We start from the raw sequence: 14,989 nt of genomic DNA, 5'->3' as shown, positions 1-14,989 counted from the left end.
GAGCTCAAGAACGCTATCGAGGTGGATATATGTGTCCCAAGTGCCGACTCCGTATCAGTACCATCGTCGCCATCTCCCTAGACACATCTCCTCCAGCACCCAGACAGAGGTCAAATTCCCCGTCGGTGTCTTCTCCTTCGCCTTCTGTTTTCCTCCTCAACGCAGTGCGCGCAGCTTTCCCAAAAAGCAAACTCCCGACGTTCACTCTCAGTGCATCTCTCGTTGGAACAGCGGTCTATTTCCAACAGTTCGGCCCTATCACATTGTATAACGTCCCACTCCCTTCCCACTTCGCGACCGCAACGGTGGCAGATGTAGATGATCTCGACGAGGTGGCACATGCCGGCCTGGATTTAGTGTCTGAAACGGGACTGTGGCTGCGTGTGTGTGTTTGTGTTGTGCGTGTTAAGGACTTTTGGTGATGTCGGTGGCTGCTGGAGATCAGGTTTGTTTAGTGGTAGAAAGAGACAAAGGGCGGTTGAGACAGGATACAAGTCTGCTTTATATACCTCGAATGAAGCACCGCACTGATTCAGTACGGTAGGACCAGCTGCTAACCACTAGAGTTCATGTTTACTGTGAGTTAGAGCAGATAAACTTGCACTGATTACAAGTCCAGTCACTTGAAATCAAACGTCTGTCGCTGAGTTAAGCCTAGTACAACGTTAATAATAGCTCTAGACTTAGTGAGGATGATTTATTGACTGAACCTATATAGGAGACCACCTTTTGGCGATAACGTCTGTGATTTTTGCGGTCGCATAGGTCTTTTGGCTCAGTCAACCCATCAAGGGCCGGGCTTCAACTATGACAAAGAATACATTCTCTATTTATGCGTCGCCTGTACTACCGAGTAGGATCACCATAACGCAATTGCCAAGACTCACGGCCATATCCGGGCCTGCAAGTGAATAATGAGGAGATTGCATTCATCCGTATGCTAATTGAGCCTGGCGGAGTGAATCAATGTGACACTAAAGGGACCACCGTCTACGTTCCCGTAGTCCCCCATTTGTGCCGCCTTGCAATCTTTATTAACTCCCAGCTCACGTCTGCTAAAAACTCGTCGCTATTATAAGGTATAAGGGAACTATCGTGATTGGCTGCAATCCACAGCTCATATTCTCGTTTGCGTTTGCGTGACCATGAGAGGTCGGGAGAAGTAGACGAGTTGTCTATAGGTTTATTGCTTAGAGATCCGGACGAATCTATGCAATCGCTCGTCAACTCGGGCATATGTTATTTTTTAGATTATCACGCCCGCTTAGAGGGGTCACTATTAGAACATTATCTATCTTAACCCTAGTTCTACTCGGAAGGCGACGCTAATATCCTTAGGCTTGCGATCCTGGCTAATGTATATCGAATTTCGAGCGGAGTATTAATACCTGATATTAATATAACACTCTCTATCCGGGGCACCTACTTTATGAAAGGCATTTTAACGGCTATATTCTTAATATAATATATATTATAGTAATAGCGTAGCATAGACCTATCTACCTGATGCTGTACTTTCGCCTTGCGGCTATGGTACGCGAGGAGGATATTATATAGCATAAAAACATAGACCTATAGAGTTTCTAGGTATATCGAGAAGAGCCGCTAGTTAAACATATCGTGGAGATGACTGAAGAGGAGAATTCTATTCTTAGATGCCCGGGTGCGTTAGCTTCTGACATGGGTATGTTTTTTACAGTCTGATCTGACATATGGAAGCTAACATGCCCCAGAACGACGGACCAGAAAGCCATCACTTTGGCAACTTGTGGCCCGAACAAAACACCGACGCACAACCTAATCAATACGCCAGTCCCGAGGGTTCCGACCACACTGCCCTCCAGTCCCTATACTCTGCCTTCATTCATGCTTGGAAGGATGGTGGATCAATGATCCCTGCCTTTTCCAAGAGAGACGAATCTTTGCCACAGGGAGCTATATGGCACAAGAGCATTTTCCAAGATACAATCTGTCCTGGAGGAGACTCGAATGTCAAATACTTCCAAGCACCAAACGGTACCGATGCCGGCAAAGATGCTTTGCATTAAGCTCTGGTTGTTCCAGCTAACGCGGCTGGCTGGACAGTCGACGTTGTAAGTAATGGCAAGAGTATTGGCTCCAAAGTCCTGGAGACGGGCCTTAACTATGGCACTGTCGAGGATGGTATTCAAGAGGGCACTCAGCGACTCGTTATCCAGAATGGCAAGACCATTGTTGCTGGAACAGATCGTGGAAGGTGTCTAGCCCAAACTTGCCACGATGGCATCTACAACTTCAATCCTCAAGTCATGGCGGTCAAGGCCGACTACGATAATACGGACTGCTGGCAGGTCGAAGGCGAACCCTTCTTGGACTGGGCAAAGGGAGAAGTGTTGGGCGTTACACTGGGCCCTCGAGCCGCCAGTGCCGACCCTGACCATGGCCATGATCATGACTCAATTTACCATAACCCTTTCGAGGGATACCTCAACTGCAAGTATGACGAGAAAAAGGCCATCCGCCAATCATGGCTAGACATAGTCACGATCCTGAAAAGAATGCCTCCCTTCGATTCAGATGGGCTGCTAGAGACGAGAAATTTCGGAGCTGACATGCCGGAAAGGAAGGCTGATGAAGCATTCATTAGAAGTACGGATCAACCCTCAATTTCTCATCCCATACTAACCTGGATCATGCAGATGTTTTCACGAATCTCAAAAGATTGTATTTGTATCCTTCGGAAAGGGATAAGAGAAAGATTCGCATCTCCTGCAAGGAGGATATTCCACGTTACAATGGGGACATGAATCAGACATGCGGAGATTTGACTTTGCAAAATGGCAAAACGCAGAAGATTGGCGGCTATGCCTTTGACGATGCAACAAGTTCCCCAGGCGGCACCATTGTTCTATGCGATACCTTCTTCCTACCAGGACAAGAGCACCTAGCGGCTGTCCAAGAGCAACTTGACAGGGACAAGTCGTTACGGAAGTCTTCAGTTGACATGAATGGTAAATACCGGTTGTTGCTCCACGAGATGGTTCATCTCCCATCTATATCCACTGGAGCCATCGGATCAGGAAAAAGTAGGTCGGAACCATTCAGCTGGAGGGGCATGGGATTCAGATTTTGCTGACCTTTGCGCTAGAGGAGGATGTGGTTATCATAGATGAGTACTGGACTGAGGATCAACAGACGAACGAGTACAAAGCGTACATGCCCAAAGGGGTCGAGAAGCTTGCGGCGAAGAAAAGAGTCCGTAAAAGGACAATTTACAACGGTGAGGAAGCCCCTCCTAACTGATACCTTTCTGCTAACGCTTACCCCCATAGCCGACACTTACGCGTGGTACGCAGTCGAGAAATTCTTTACAGCAATTTACGGGGAACCCCCAAACGGCGTCTTGACTAAAGACGAATACGATGAGCCTACCAGTACTACCAAAACCGAGCCAAAGCCAACACAATACCCAACAACGTACGACTGTGACGGTAGTGGGATCTGTGATCTTCCATCCTGGAAAAACATGTACGCCAAGTATTGTGACCACGCTGTCAACTCGTTGATCCGCAACGATGACAAAAACTATGGCGACGGCAAAGGCATCGATGGTAACTGCTGGGGCGATTCAAGTGGCAATGGGTGTGTTGTCTTTGTTACAGGCAAAAACTGTGTTCTCAGTGGTAACGAAATGTGGTGGAAGTACCAGGACTTGAGAGACAGTACGAAGGGAGATTGTGGTAGATGCGGCAGTGTTCATTATGGCGACGGCTGCCGATTTACTGTCAACTATAAGACTGGATGCGATAACAGGTAGAGGAATCCCCCAGGGCTATAGTCATTATCCCTGCTTCAGGTAGACACTCATCCCATTCAAGTAATTCAACCTCATAGCATACCCATATTCATAAAAATCAACTTCACCCATGCCTCTGCAAACCCTACTCAGGTACGGGACAGTGATCATAGTTCCCATCGGCGTTATTTCCCCACCAGGTAGGGAAAGGATGTCCGGGGCCACCGGCGCCGAAGACAGCGAAGGAGAGGATGAAGAGAACGGTGAGACTGGCTCCATCAAAAGCACCAGTCACCAGGTACGAGTAGTCCTTGAAGATGCGTGGGCGATAGTTTCGGAGGTAGAACTGGACAAAGAAGCCTGCGATCAGTTGACTAAAGATAACACAAGTCTGGCTCTGGTTGTAGGGGATGTAACCAGCAAACTGGATAAACTGGGGCAAGTTGATGTCTGCGACATCGAAGTTCTTGATCTTGGGGTAGAACTAGGCCACGTCAGTTGTGGTTCGAGAGAGTGACTCGGGGTGACTGACCTTGTAGAAGATTCGGTGGAGGATAACCAAGCCACCACCAACGAGCAAACCGAAGGGCACAATCTGATAAGTTTTACCAAGCTTATACAAGTAACCGGCGAGGGCCCAAGAGGTTGCATTGGTGTTGTACGACTGCATCGTAGCGCCGCTCCAGGACGAGTTGCCATCGCCATCACGGAGGAGCTCTCGGTTACTGCCAACGATGCTGATCATGATGGCATAGTTGATGAAGCCTCCCAGGATGGTTCCCCAGACTTGAGTGAGGAACATGACGCGAGGTGGGATCTTGACTTGGTTGGTATGTTAGTACATGGTTCATCATTTTGTAACCGACACTTACGGTATTCTCCCATCTTGAGATCACCAGACAGGTTGACAGCATTAGAAATAACGTTGTGAGACCAAGCAGCGAAGTACATGTTGCCAACAGGTTTTCCTGGCAGCATAAGACCAGCCAGCATTTTGGAGAGATTGTTTGTGGCAATTCCATTTCCATAACGAGAGTAAAGCAGAGTGCTCTGGATATAAAACAGTCAGCACAGGCTCACACAAATGATCGTCGAGCAGAGAAATCTTACCACTGGCGCAATAATGATGCCGATAATGAGAGAGACCACATATGCCCAGGCTGGGAGGGTAATGTTCTCCTTGACGACGACGACGAGGCCAAGGATGAAACTACCAACCAAAATGGAGATGTACCACCACCAGGGGGTTTCTTTATAGTTCTTTGCCATGTGGTCGTGGTGGAGATCATCATATCGGCCTTCCCTTGCGCTCTTGAAAGCCTTGACAACATCCTTGCCCCAAAATAAGATGCAGTGAAGCAGAAGGGCTCCGATCTTCCAAACAGTTAGACAACGCAATACAATGGATCAAAGCTTGCCACTCACAGCAGCATTAGCCATAAACATGGCAAAGGCAAATGTTCCCGTCAACCTGGGAAGGCCATACTCAAACAAGCGCTGTTCGTTGAGAACGCCGCCTTGGAACACCTCGGCGATGGGGTATGTTGTACCATTCTCCAAGAGAAGTCGCGTGGACATGAAGGGAAGCGACTTGGCTCCCCATCCGTTGCCATAATAGATACCGACCATGATGATGTAGCAAAAGAAAAATCCAACTGCCATGTGGGCCTGGAGGGGGAGAGGAAGGGAGGTGTTGAATGATGTGATCTAGAGCTGTCAGGCTTTGCAAGACGCGAGAGTCACAGAACAGGCAACTCACGTATTGCCAGTCAAGAGAGAGGCTGAAGAGACCAAGGCCCTCGTTGTTGGTAGCACCACCAAAAACGCGGGTGAGTGTCGCAGCCTTGTCGCCAGTCGCCTTCATGGCGGCCAAACACTAAATTCCACACATGAGCAATAGCAAAACGATGCTTCGTCTTGGCTAGTACATACCGGAACTGAAATCGAATTCAGCCAAGGGAAGATATAGGCGGGGAAGAATTCATAAATCGACATGCCGGTGAAGCTGTACCAAAAATAACGCAGAGGCTTAGAGTTCTTGATTTCCTGCCAGTGAAGTCCCTGTAGAGTCTTGACAGTGGGTAGGTTACTCCAGTAGACAGCATCTACGTGCCAGACAGTAACTGGGCGCATGACACCGCAGATGCCGTAGCCGAACAGACCAATGGAGATGGTACTCAGAATAACCGTAGTCGCGCTCAATGGCATATCGTAGAAGAGATCCTGGGCAGCAAAGACCTGGACACTAGCGGCAGCATTCGAAGCCGAAGTAGCCGTGATGGAACAGATGGCATGCTCCTTCAGACCCCAGGGTCCAGGGTTAATGAACTTGATGGCCCTAATCCAGAAGGGAAGCCGGGCTGTGTTGCCTTCCGCTCTCCATCGAGCTTCGATCTTATCGCCACGGGGAAGAAAAAAGGCCCAAGCATTGCCGATGAAGTAGGAGATGAGGACGATAAAGGTTCCCTGAATGGTGATGTTGGTAGGTTTAAACTGTTGGTTGACAGGTCAGTTCAGTGATGGGCAGAGAGAATTGAAGATCCTGGTCTACTAACAATGTAGATCTGATACATGACGGCCTGGAAGCAGGCAAGGCCAGAGGCCAAAAGCATACTTCGAAACGTCAAGGCATTGTCGTGGTCGTCCCTCATGGGTAGCAGGTGGCGAGCGGCATCGGCGCCGGTGACGATGATAACATCCTTGCTGCTGCGGTCGCTTTCGTCACTGTGGTCTTCACTAGACACATTATGGATCTTGGAGGAGTCAATGTTCTTCTCATCGACAGCGTCCGGGGTGGAAACTGGGAAAACCGAGGCCTCAAAAGTATCCTCTGGGCCCTGAGGCCCCTTGGGTTCAACATCGGTGGACGACATGTTGGTAAAGAGGAGAAGCTGTCGTGTAACAGACAACAGTTGTGTTGCGTCGCGCCGTTGAATTGATGTGTCTGGTGCTTGAGACTCATTCTATTCTCAAGGATTGACTTGCTTTTATCTATCTGAAACTCCATCGTCGGATTCGTGGTGGTTGATACCATCACCCTTGACAATGAGCCAATGCAACGTCTGTCGATTCTGGAACCTTGGTCGGGTAAAGCGGCGATGGACGCTCCCAGTTACCCGGGGGATCTTTTGCAAAGACGGATTCCTCTCTCTTGGCAATTTACCTCATGTGTGTGTTGTATCCGGTTGTTGGCTCCCGTCCCGTGGGCTCATTGCAACAGACCAGAGACTTGGCCTCCTGCCCTTTTGGTACTAGCCGCCCAAGATTGCGACCGGTTCTGCGATTGTTCTCGCCCATCTCGAGGGGCGACAGCTTCGGGTTGTGTGGGTTGAGTTCCTTTCAAGTTGGGGGCCTTGCCTCATGTGACAGCTTGCCCTCGTATTTGAGGGTTAGACTACGCATCGATTGCATCTCCGGTAGAGCCGCAGTTGAAATCGCCTCTACCGTTTTTGCCAGGTACTTGTGTTTGGATGAAGTAGCGTGGTACACACTGCTCAATGTTGATTGGCTTTGGTAGCGACCAATGTTGGACGGTGCTTGATTGCGACATGCCACTTTACCGGGCCTATGAACAAACAGGGTCTCAGATTCCGATAATCACAGAGCGATTATTGGTTCGCGCTTCGGAACGCCGGCAGTTTGGAACTTTTTCCCTGGCCGGGACAATTAGAGTGGGCCGGACTCTGTCCGTATATGGCTAATCTAGCATTCTAGAACATGGGTGTAAGCACCTAATGGATGATAAGCTTCAAGTGGTAGGTACTATACTAACTCAGGGGCTGAGTATGTACGTACTTTTCCAGAGGACAGGAAGCATGAGAGCTGCCATGTCTGATATATTAATATCTGCCAGAATCAAAAGACATTAATTAGCAGGCCAATTTCCTACTTCTCCAACAAGACACTCATCGGTCGATATCTATGTCAGTGTAATGATGACGATCGGAACGGATTGAAGAAGTGGTGGCGATATGTTGGGGATAACCAACGTGGAGATAGCGGCGAATTTTTGCAGCCCCCTTCAGACCCAAATGTTGGTTTGTTTCTTGGAACCTTTGAAGACCCAGGATCAGTGCTCGCCCGAACCTATCTGTAACCAGAAAGCTGGGAAAGAAAATGGGGAAGGTAGTCGAGCTATGCAATCGAGACGAGGGCGAAAGTCTGGTTATCAGAGGTTGGTTGGTGCCGCTCTATCCGGAATATGCATCACGCCATCCACTTGTGCAATCGATTGGTAGGTATCTTTAAGGAACTTTTGTTCGGCGCAAATTGTTCATCCATCACTAATTAGCTACCAACGGGCGTTTATCAGATTCATTCCGCCTTCTTCCAGTGGTACTTAGCCGCAGGATGGTCAGAGGGAGGCCTTGCGACCCCTTTCTTTGCCCACATGTTTTCACGGTACGTGCCCCCGGGAGCCTCATAACCCTCCTAGAAGAGCCCACGATTTCTTAAGACGGGAGTAAAAACTCGATGATCTCCCCAAAGGTTCTTGGTATCCAGTGTAGGCAAAGTTAAAGCCATCTACGTCTGCTTCGCGAATCTATCTTTCCAGTTCATCTGCCACATGCTCCGGGGTTCCAACGATAGTGGCCCCGAGGCCCCCGATCTTCGTCTCATCTGCGATAGCACCCTTAGTTCACCTGGGAACGTGTGCAACGTACTTAACCCATGTTTCCACAGACGTCCAGATGGCGTTGGACTCGACGTACCGTAGCTCCTGATCATCGTTAAATTGCGACAGGTCGATGCCGGTATAGCCCCCGAAGAGAGCGAGTGCACCCTCCTTGGATCCATAGCTCATACATTAGTTATACTTGGCCTGAGCCTCTTCCTCGGTTGCGCCCAGCACAGGAATAACCATTGCGAGGAACTTGATGGCTTGCGGGTCGCGGCCGAGCTCGCGGGCTTTCGCACGGATATCAGCAATATTTTGGGCTACAATAGCTTGGGTGAGGGTGGAAACAAACACGTCTTCAGCGTGCTTGGCTGCGAAGGCTTTCCCGGCAGAAGGGGTACCGGCCTGTAATATAACGGGCGTCCGCTGTGGTGAGGGTTGACAGATATGAGGGCCAGGAACGTTGTAGAATATGCCAACGTGGTCGATCGTGCGGATAAATTCCGGGTCGGTATAAACTCCAAATTGGCGGTCGAGCTTAACAGCGTCATCCCTCCAAGAGGATTGCCTACGGGTTGACATTTATTGTTAGACTGAAATGTGCTTTGGGAGTCGCTGCTTGGGGGGAGAGGCGACGAGATACTTGCCAGAGTTTGTATACCACATCCATGTATTCATCGGCCTTGGCATATCTCTGGTCGTGATCAGGAAGCCTGTCAAGCCCGAGGTTACGGGCAGCTGATTCTAGGTAGCCCGTTACTGCGTTCCAGCCGATTCTTCCGCCGGTTAGATGGTCAAGCGTGCTGAGTCGCCGCGCAAGATAGTACGGGTCTTCAAAAGTCGTCGAGACGGTGAGTCCGAACCCGATGCTCTCTGTAGCCGCAGCCATGGCAGAAACTGGCCCAAACGGGTCGTTTACTGGAAACTGGGCTCCTGAGCTTGGAGCGGGTCCAACGTTCCTGGGGCCCTTGTATGCACCGTATGCACCCTTCGGACGTGAGCGGTTAAGTCAGTTACGGCCTCGATCCAATGCAACTCAAAAAGAAGTGATGAAATAAGCTTCATGTAACATGCCAAAACATCTGCGATAAAGATTCCATGAAAGCCGGGTTCTTCCGGGAGCTCAGCGAGCTTGACCCAATGCTGGAGGGTGTTGAACTCGGACGAGCGGTCATCTGGATGTTGCCACAGGCCGGGTGACTGATGCCCACTACATGCCCCCACGAAGGCATTGAGGATGAGCTTGTTCTTGGTCTGAGATTTCTTTGCAGTCTCGGGTTCAGCCATTGCGAGTCGCGTCTTGCAGCCTCGGGTCCTTGGCCGACGTATTTGGGCTTGTACTTTTCGAGGCACTCCACAGCAATCCCAGTCCCTCGGCTCGGGCTGCTTAACCCCCTCGAGTACTAAGCCCGTAAGGGTTTGGTGCTATCTGTGGCATCATAATCCTTGCAAGTTGCGCTATACGAGACCAGAAAGGAAGACAAGCAAGTCTTGTCGAAAAGACAGCCGCTCAGTTACTCGGCGATGCTCGTGTCAGGAGAAGAGGTATACAATGCCCCGAACGAGATGATAGAGGTTCTGGGAATCATTCATACTGCATTTTCTGTGCTCATTGACTATAGTTGCAATAATACCATTTGTCACCATGGGGGCTATCGCTGCTTCGGCTGGTTGGCTCAGAAACATCTATCGTGGCACCTACTTCCAAGCTATTCTGCTCGGGCTCGTCAGCTTTACCCAGCCTGGCATATGGACCGCTATCATGAGTCCGCACTGCGAATTGCAATACCTGAGGAATCGCTACTGACTGTGGTCCAAGGTCTCGGTGGAGGCGGCCAAGCTGAGCCGTACGTGGTGAATGCGTCCAATGCCATCTCCTACGGGTTAACGCTCACGGACAGTGTCGCGTACGGGACATTGAGCATCTGGCTCTTCTGGGCTCTCGGAACTTTCGACGTGGAAGCCGATAGTGTATCCCTGTCCATGGGTCTGCTGCGTGCTGGCGAATCGCTTGGGTCAGCTCTTTCGTACACTGTTGGCGCCACGTGGGACACTTCTCTTATGGCAAACCTCATTATCAGCGTCGCCATATTCTATGTTAGCACCCCTTTCACGGCTTGGTCATCTCATCTTATCCAAGATAGACTGCCTAACGAGTGCCTATCGGATTCGATCATAGAAGATATAGAGCAATGGCAGGAGACTGAAGCGAAGCAGGTAAACTTAGAGCCAAGCATAAAAAGATAGTATATATTTGTAGTAAATATTATAATCTAATCTCTAACTATGATTTTATGTATTATACTTGAGTTTTTTTATATCTTAACGTCTTATTATAATTTAAGCTAGGCCTAACTTAAGCTATATATAATAATTAATTCTAGAACCTTTATTGTTGAAATTACTGTGATATTGATTGTGATACTTTGATCCCCATTTTGGGTGGTATAAAGTCATATAATAATAATAATAATTAATTATTTCCATTGGGCAGCTAAGAAGCCGCCACCCTCTTCTTCATCAAGCCCTCTCACAACGCTGATTTACACCTTACCCTATGCATAGGGACGGAATGAAAGTCTACCATGCAATTCGGCATTGCGAGCAAGGAAACCAGCAAAACTTTGTCATAGACCCTTGTCTTATTGGTTGCCTATATGATGTGGCTTGCTTACTTGCATGCCTTTTAGAAGCCTCCTACTCGTGGTTAAGACAGCATGACTGAGATCAGCGCTTCTTTCGGCATGATGATATCATGTGTCTTGCTACGTCATAACGTAGCAACGAACAACGCGCAGAGCCTCATGCTGGTTTTAACTGAGCATTGTCCTGCCAATTCCCAAGAAAGATGAGAGTAAATGCGGCCGAAAACACTCTCACTACTAAACTTATGCTCATCTAGTTTGAAGTAGGTGTCTATTGTATCCTTGACAACGCAGCGAAAAGACTCAACAGAATCAATAGACCTCTCAGACTGCTCGTTCCAAGTCCACAAAGCCTTATCCAGACAAGAAGCAACTCCAAATAAATACTACCTCAATCCAGCCGCCCCGAATGCCCTTTTCCATAGCCGATCTAAACAAAAGAGATGAAACAGCATCGAAAATTCCCGCCCCCGCAAAGGGATTCGGCGCGCTGTTCGGCGGAGGAGGCTACGCAGAGGTAATCTGCTGCCCATTAAGCGTCATCTTCTGGTCTGGATACGCTATTAATAAGAAGATACAAAAGAAGAGGCAAGAGAAGAAGGCCCCGGCAACAGAAGCGGAGGAGGAGGCAGCAGTTGGAAACTCTGACCGAACCAACAGCAACATGGATGCGGAGAAAATGACTGAAGGGAATCGAGCAAGCTGTGTGTCCCCGATGCCTAGTCCGAACAAGGGACCTGCGTCCGCTCCACTTGATCCGACGCTTCAGGAGCATCCGAACAACCCACGTGTGTGCGACCCCGAGTGTCCGGGTTATGGAAAAGACTTTTGTCTCGCACATCAAGGGAAGCGACCCTCGCGCCCTACGAGCCCTGGTCTATTAGCGGTCTAAGTCTGCATTGATAGTTTAGGGTCACGCGTGGGCATGGTGATCAGAGGAGCCTTGTGAAGCTTATCAAGTTGATCAATATAGGAAAAAAATGTCTGCTTACATCTAGCATGATATGCTGAATGAGCACATGAATAGCCAGAAAAGATTGCAAAGTGATGCTAAGGGGCCAGGTTGTGAAAATCATGGAAACGAATCTCTGTACAATCTAGATAGGGAACCTGATGTCAACTGTCATATCCCAAGCAGGGCAGAGTGTGGCATTAGAGTGGGTTGACCGACATCGTCTAGCAGCTAGCTGTGTTTAATTGGGATGCCACAATTTCGTACGTGGACTATCCCCCAGTATCGGGAGTCAATCTTTTCCTCATACAATATTATATTGTCTTAGCATAAGATAACTACAAAACACTAGACCCGTCAATCAATTAATCCGCCGAGCACTGGACACATCCGGTACACCAACGCCTTCCACTACCTTTCCACCGACCACCTCGTAGATCGGGATTTCAGCCAGCCTGGATATCACGTGGTGAAGGGTGGGCAAAGCTTCCCAATCGTGCGGATCAAACTCGAAGCTCGCCTTGTCCGCGGTGAAGATTCTCAGTACCTTGCTTGGTACGACCTTGGACTCTTCAGCATGGGGCACAAAGGTGGCGTATTCCGCATCTGCCTGGCCGCGTTCTCCCACCTTGGGAATGTATTTGTAGGCGAAGATTCCGTCATCATCCTCTCCACCAATGGTACCCTTAGAGGAACTCGGGTCAGCTTCCCTCAGACCATCCAGTGTAAGAGACCCGAATTGGACGCCTTGCCATCCAGTCTGAACTCTGTAGCTATTTGTCCGGCGCCAGATGTCGACGGAGCAATACAGCTTTGGCATGCCCAGTTCTTCCCGGCCACTGACGATGGGATCGGTAAGGCTCTCGAATAACAGAGGCAAAAAGGTGCCATTCAGCACTGTTCCGTCCTTCTGAACATACTGAACACCATGGATGTACAGTCCTATGTGGCGATACCCCGAGCCGCCAAGCCACTCCATCTTGTTCAGCGTTGTCTGCGAGACGCTCGCGTACGCAACTGTGCCGGGGCTCTTGAAGCGGAAAGAGGACGACGGAAACAGGTTTTGCAGAACGGTGCGTGACGTCTTGAATTTGATGGACGCAGTAGTGAATGTTGAATGAGTGGCAACTCGTGGCTTGCCTTCGAAGGTCTGACGTGGACCTGGGAAGGGGCCGAACGAGATGGGCATTCGCCAGTATAGATGAGGCTTTTGGGCCCAATCCCACTTGCGGAAGCGGTCGGTGGAGTGATCCCACTCGTCGTGGCCCATGTTGTAGTTGCTGTACTCCATCACTGAGAGAAGTAGTGTCAGTCCTTGTTCGAAGAAGCCTGATCTGGAAAATCTCACTGTCAAAATCCTTATCCACTGAATCACGCCCAGCTCGACGAGAAAACTGTTGTATCTTGTGCGCTCGTTCTAGGCGGAACTCCTGATAAAGCCGTAACCTCTCAGGGACCTGCTCTGGCACTGTACCACGTGGGAGTACAACTGCCAAAGACGCAGCGTCTTCAATCGCAACGCCAGCACCTTGGCCCTGGTCTGGACAACAAGCTCAGTTAGTCTTGAGACATTTGTGTAGGTACGTTTGTCTACTTACGGGGCAGAAATGGATGGGCAGCGTCGCCGAGGAGAGCCAGCCTATCTTTTGTCCACGATGGGAGGACCTCCATGTCCAGCAACTCCCACACCTTTAGTGAGCTCGCGTCTGCCTTGCCAAGCAGATTGACTAGAGCAGGATCAAAGTTCTCGTAAACTTTAAGGAGCATAGACTTGTTGGCGTCGGTGCTCCAATCTAATCATTCATCAGCCGCAGTTCGCCACCCAGGAGGCAGGTAAACTACCCTCTATACTTCCCGGGTCGCTCTCCTCGCGAGGGTGAATGCAGACAAAATTGAACTGTTTATTGTCCTCACAAGGATACATGACAACTCGCCTGTCTGAGCCATACCAAATAATCAGCTGCCCATTGGTCTTTGCGAACCGTTCCGTCTCTGGATCATCAAGGGCAACCTGGCGAGGAACGAGGAAGCGGAATGCACTCTTGCCTGAGCTATGAGGCTTGACTTCTCTGCCCACAACCTTGGAGCGGGACTTGGACTATTTTGAAGAAGAGGCACCATGGATTAGTGTTGAAAAGGGTATAGTAGGAGGTCATCACTTACGTGAACACCGTCTGCGCCGATTACCAGGTCCCCTTGGATCTTATCTCCGCTCTCTAGCCAGACTGTCGCCGATGCGGGATCAACGTCCACGACACGGCTACAAGTCCGTAACTCTGCTGGCACACCAGGGCCGTCGTGAGAAGTAGCCTGACGCTTCAACTCTTCATGAAGACGTACTCGATGCACCAAATGCCAGGGATGCTGCCATTGCTTGTTTGATTCTGCAAGGTCGACATCGCGCAGTTGCTCGTTCTTTGCATTAAACTCGGTTATCTGTGCGAGGAAATCTCTAGTTAGCTACCGTCAAGGTTTCAACCCCAGCAAGATGACTTGCCCTTTCAAACAGATTGGCGCCAATATCCTCTGCAAATAAACCAACGCGACGCAACAATCCATTGGCATTAGGAGCGAGGTGCATGGCTGCCCCTACTTCGTTGGCGAAGCGGGACTGTTCTAGGAGAGTGACATGATGGCCTTGCTTTCGGAGGTATATGGCAGCAGTAAGGCCTCCTATGCCGGCTCCGACAATGATGATATGCAGTCCATCGGAGCTGGTACTTGATGAAGAGCCGTTGACGCCGTTGACGCCGTTTGTGCCATTGGTGACTTGAGATTGGGTAGTGGCCATCTTGAGGTCAGTGGTGGGTTCTCTTGGGTGCAAGATAGACACTTTAGCTGTGAGTGTTGTCCAGATTTCTCTTCTTCCACTTCGCCTTTTAGCTGCTTTAATCCATGCTTGGCCCAACAAGCCAATACCCCAGAAACGCTGGGTTCAACCAAGTTCATTGCCGCTAACATTAATGCTACGGGCGGTGGCAATCGATAGTTGCTATGGT

The 14,989-nt window shown here is 49.6% G+C and overlaps 5 protein-coding genes across 5 annotated transcripts; 2 read left to right on the top strand and 3 right to left on the bottom strand.

Annotated features, from left to right (window-relative positions):
- Nucleotides 1-1,530: 1,530 nt before the first annotated feature.
- On the top strand, nt 1,531-3,796 carry NCS57_01473000 (uncharacterized protein; the record flags this gene model as incomplete). Its single annotated transcript, XM_053064323.1, has 6 exons — nt 1,531-1,533; nt 1,734-2,016; nt 2,065-2,628; nt 2,679-3,019; nt 3,070-3,259; nt 3,312-3,796. The coding sequence occupies 6 exons, from the start codon at nt 1,531-1,533 to the stop codon at nt 3,794-3,796; spliced, it is 1,866 nt and encodes a 621-aa protein (XP_052906207.1).
- Nucleotides 3,797-3,920: 124 nt separating this feature from the next.
- NCS57_01472900 (uncharacterized protein) lies at nt 3,921-6,648 on the bottom strand (the record flags this gene model as incomplete). The annotated part of the gene is made up of 8 exons (XM_053064322.1): nt 3,921-4,259; nt 4,308-4,597; nt 4,648-4,825; nt 4,886-5,149; nt 5,201-5,482; nt 5,535-5,651; nt 5,708-6,268; nt 6,331-6,648. 8 exons carry the CDS (start codon nt 6,646-6,648, stop codon nt 3,921-3,923), a joined length of 2,349 nt encoding a protein of 782 aa, XP_052906206.1.
- Nucleotides 6,649-8,582: 1,934 nt separating this feature from the next.
- On the bottom strand, nt 8,583-9,680 carry NCS57_01472800 (uncharacterized protein; the record flags this gene model as incomplete). Its single annotated transcript, XM_053064321.1, has 3 exons — nt 8,583-8,961; nt 9,041-9,381; nt 9,411-9,680. 3 exons carry the CDS (start codon nt 9,678-9,680, stop codon nt 8,583-8,585), a joined length of 990 nt encoding a protein of 329 aa, XP_052906205.1.
- A 358-nt stretch (nt 9,681-10,038) lies between these two features.
- On the top strand, nt 10,039-11,930 carry NCS57_01472700 (uncharacterized protein; the record flags this gene model as incomplete). Its single annotated transcript, XM_053064320.1, has 4 exons — nt 10,039-10,159; nt 10,213-10,610; nt 11,296-11,301; nt 11,358-11,930. 4 exons carry the CDS (start codon nt 10,039-10,041, stop codon nt 11,928-11,930), a joined length of 1,098 nt encoding a protein of 365 aa, XP_052906204.1.
- Nucleotides 11,931-12,351: 421 nt separating this feature from the next.
- NCS57_01472600 (FAD-binding-3 domain-containing protein) lies at nt 12,352-14,781 on the bottom strand (the record flags this gene model as incomplete). Its single annotated transcript, XM_053064319.1, has 6 exons — nt 12,352-13,283; nt 13,339-13,530; nt 13,589-13,783; nt 13,833-14,088; nt 14,154-14,442; nt 14,498-14,781. The coding sequence occupies 6 exons, from the start codon at nt 14,779-14,781 to the stop codon at nt 12,352-12,354; spliced, it is 2,148 nt and encodes a 715-aa protein (XP_052906203.1).
- Between the last annotated feature and the right edge of the window lie 208 nt (nt 14,782-14,989).

Source organism: Fusarium keratoplasticum, chromosome 14, assembly GCF_025433545.1.
Source record: "Fusarium keratoplasticum isolate Fu6.1 chromosome 14, whole genome shotgun sequence".
NCBI classification, from domain to species: domain Eukaryota; kingdom Fungi; phylum Ascomycota; class Sordariomycetes; order Hypocreales; family Nectriaceae; genus Fusarium; species Fusarium keratoplasticum.
This window is presented reverse-complemented; position numbering and strand designations above follow the sequence as displayed.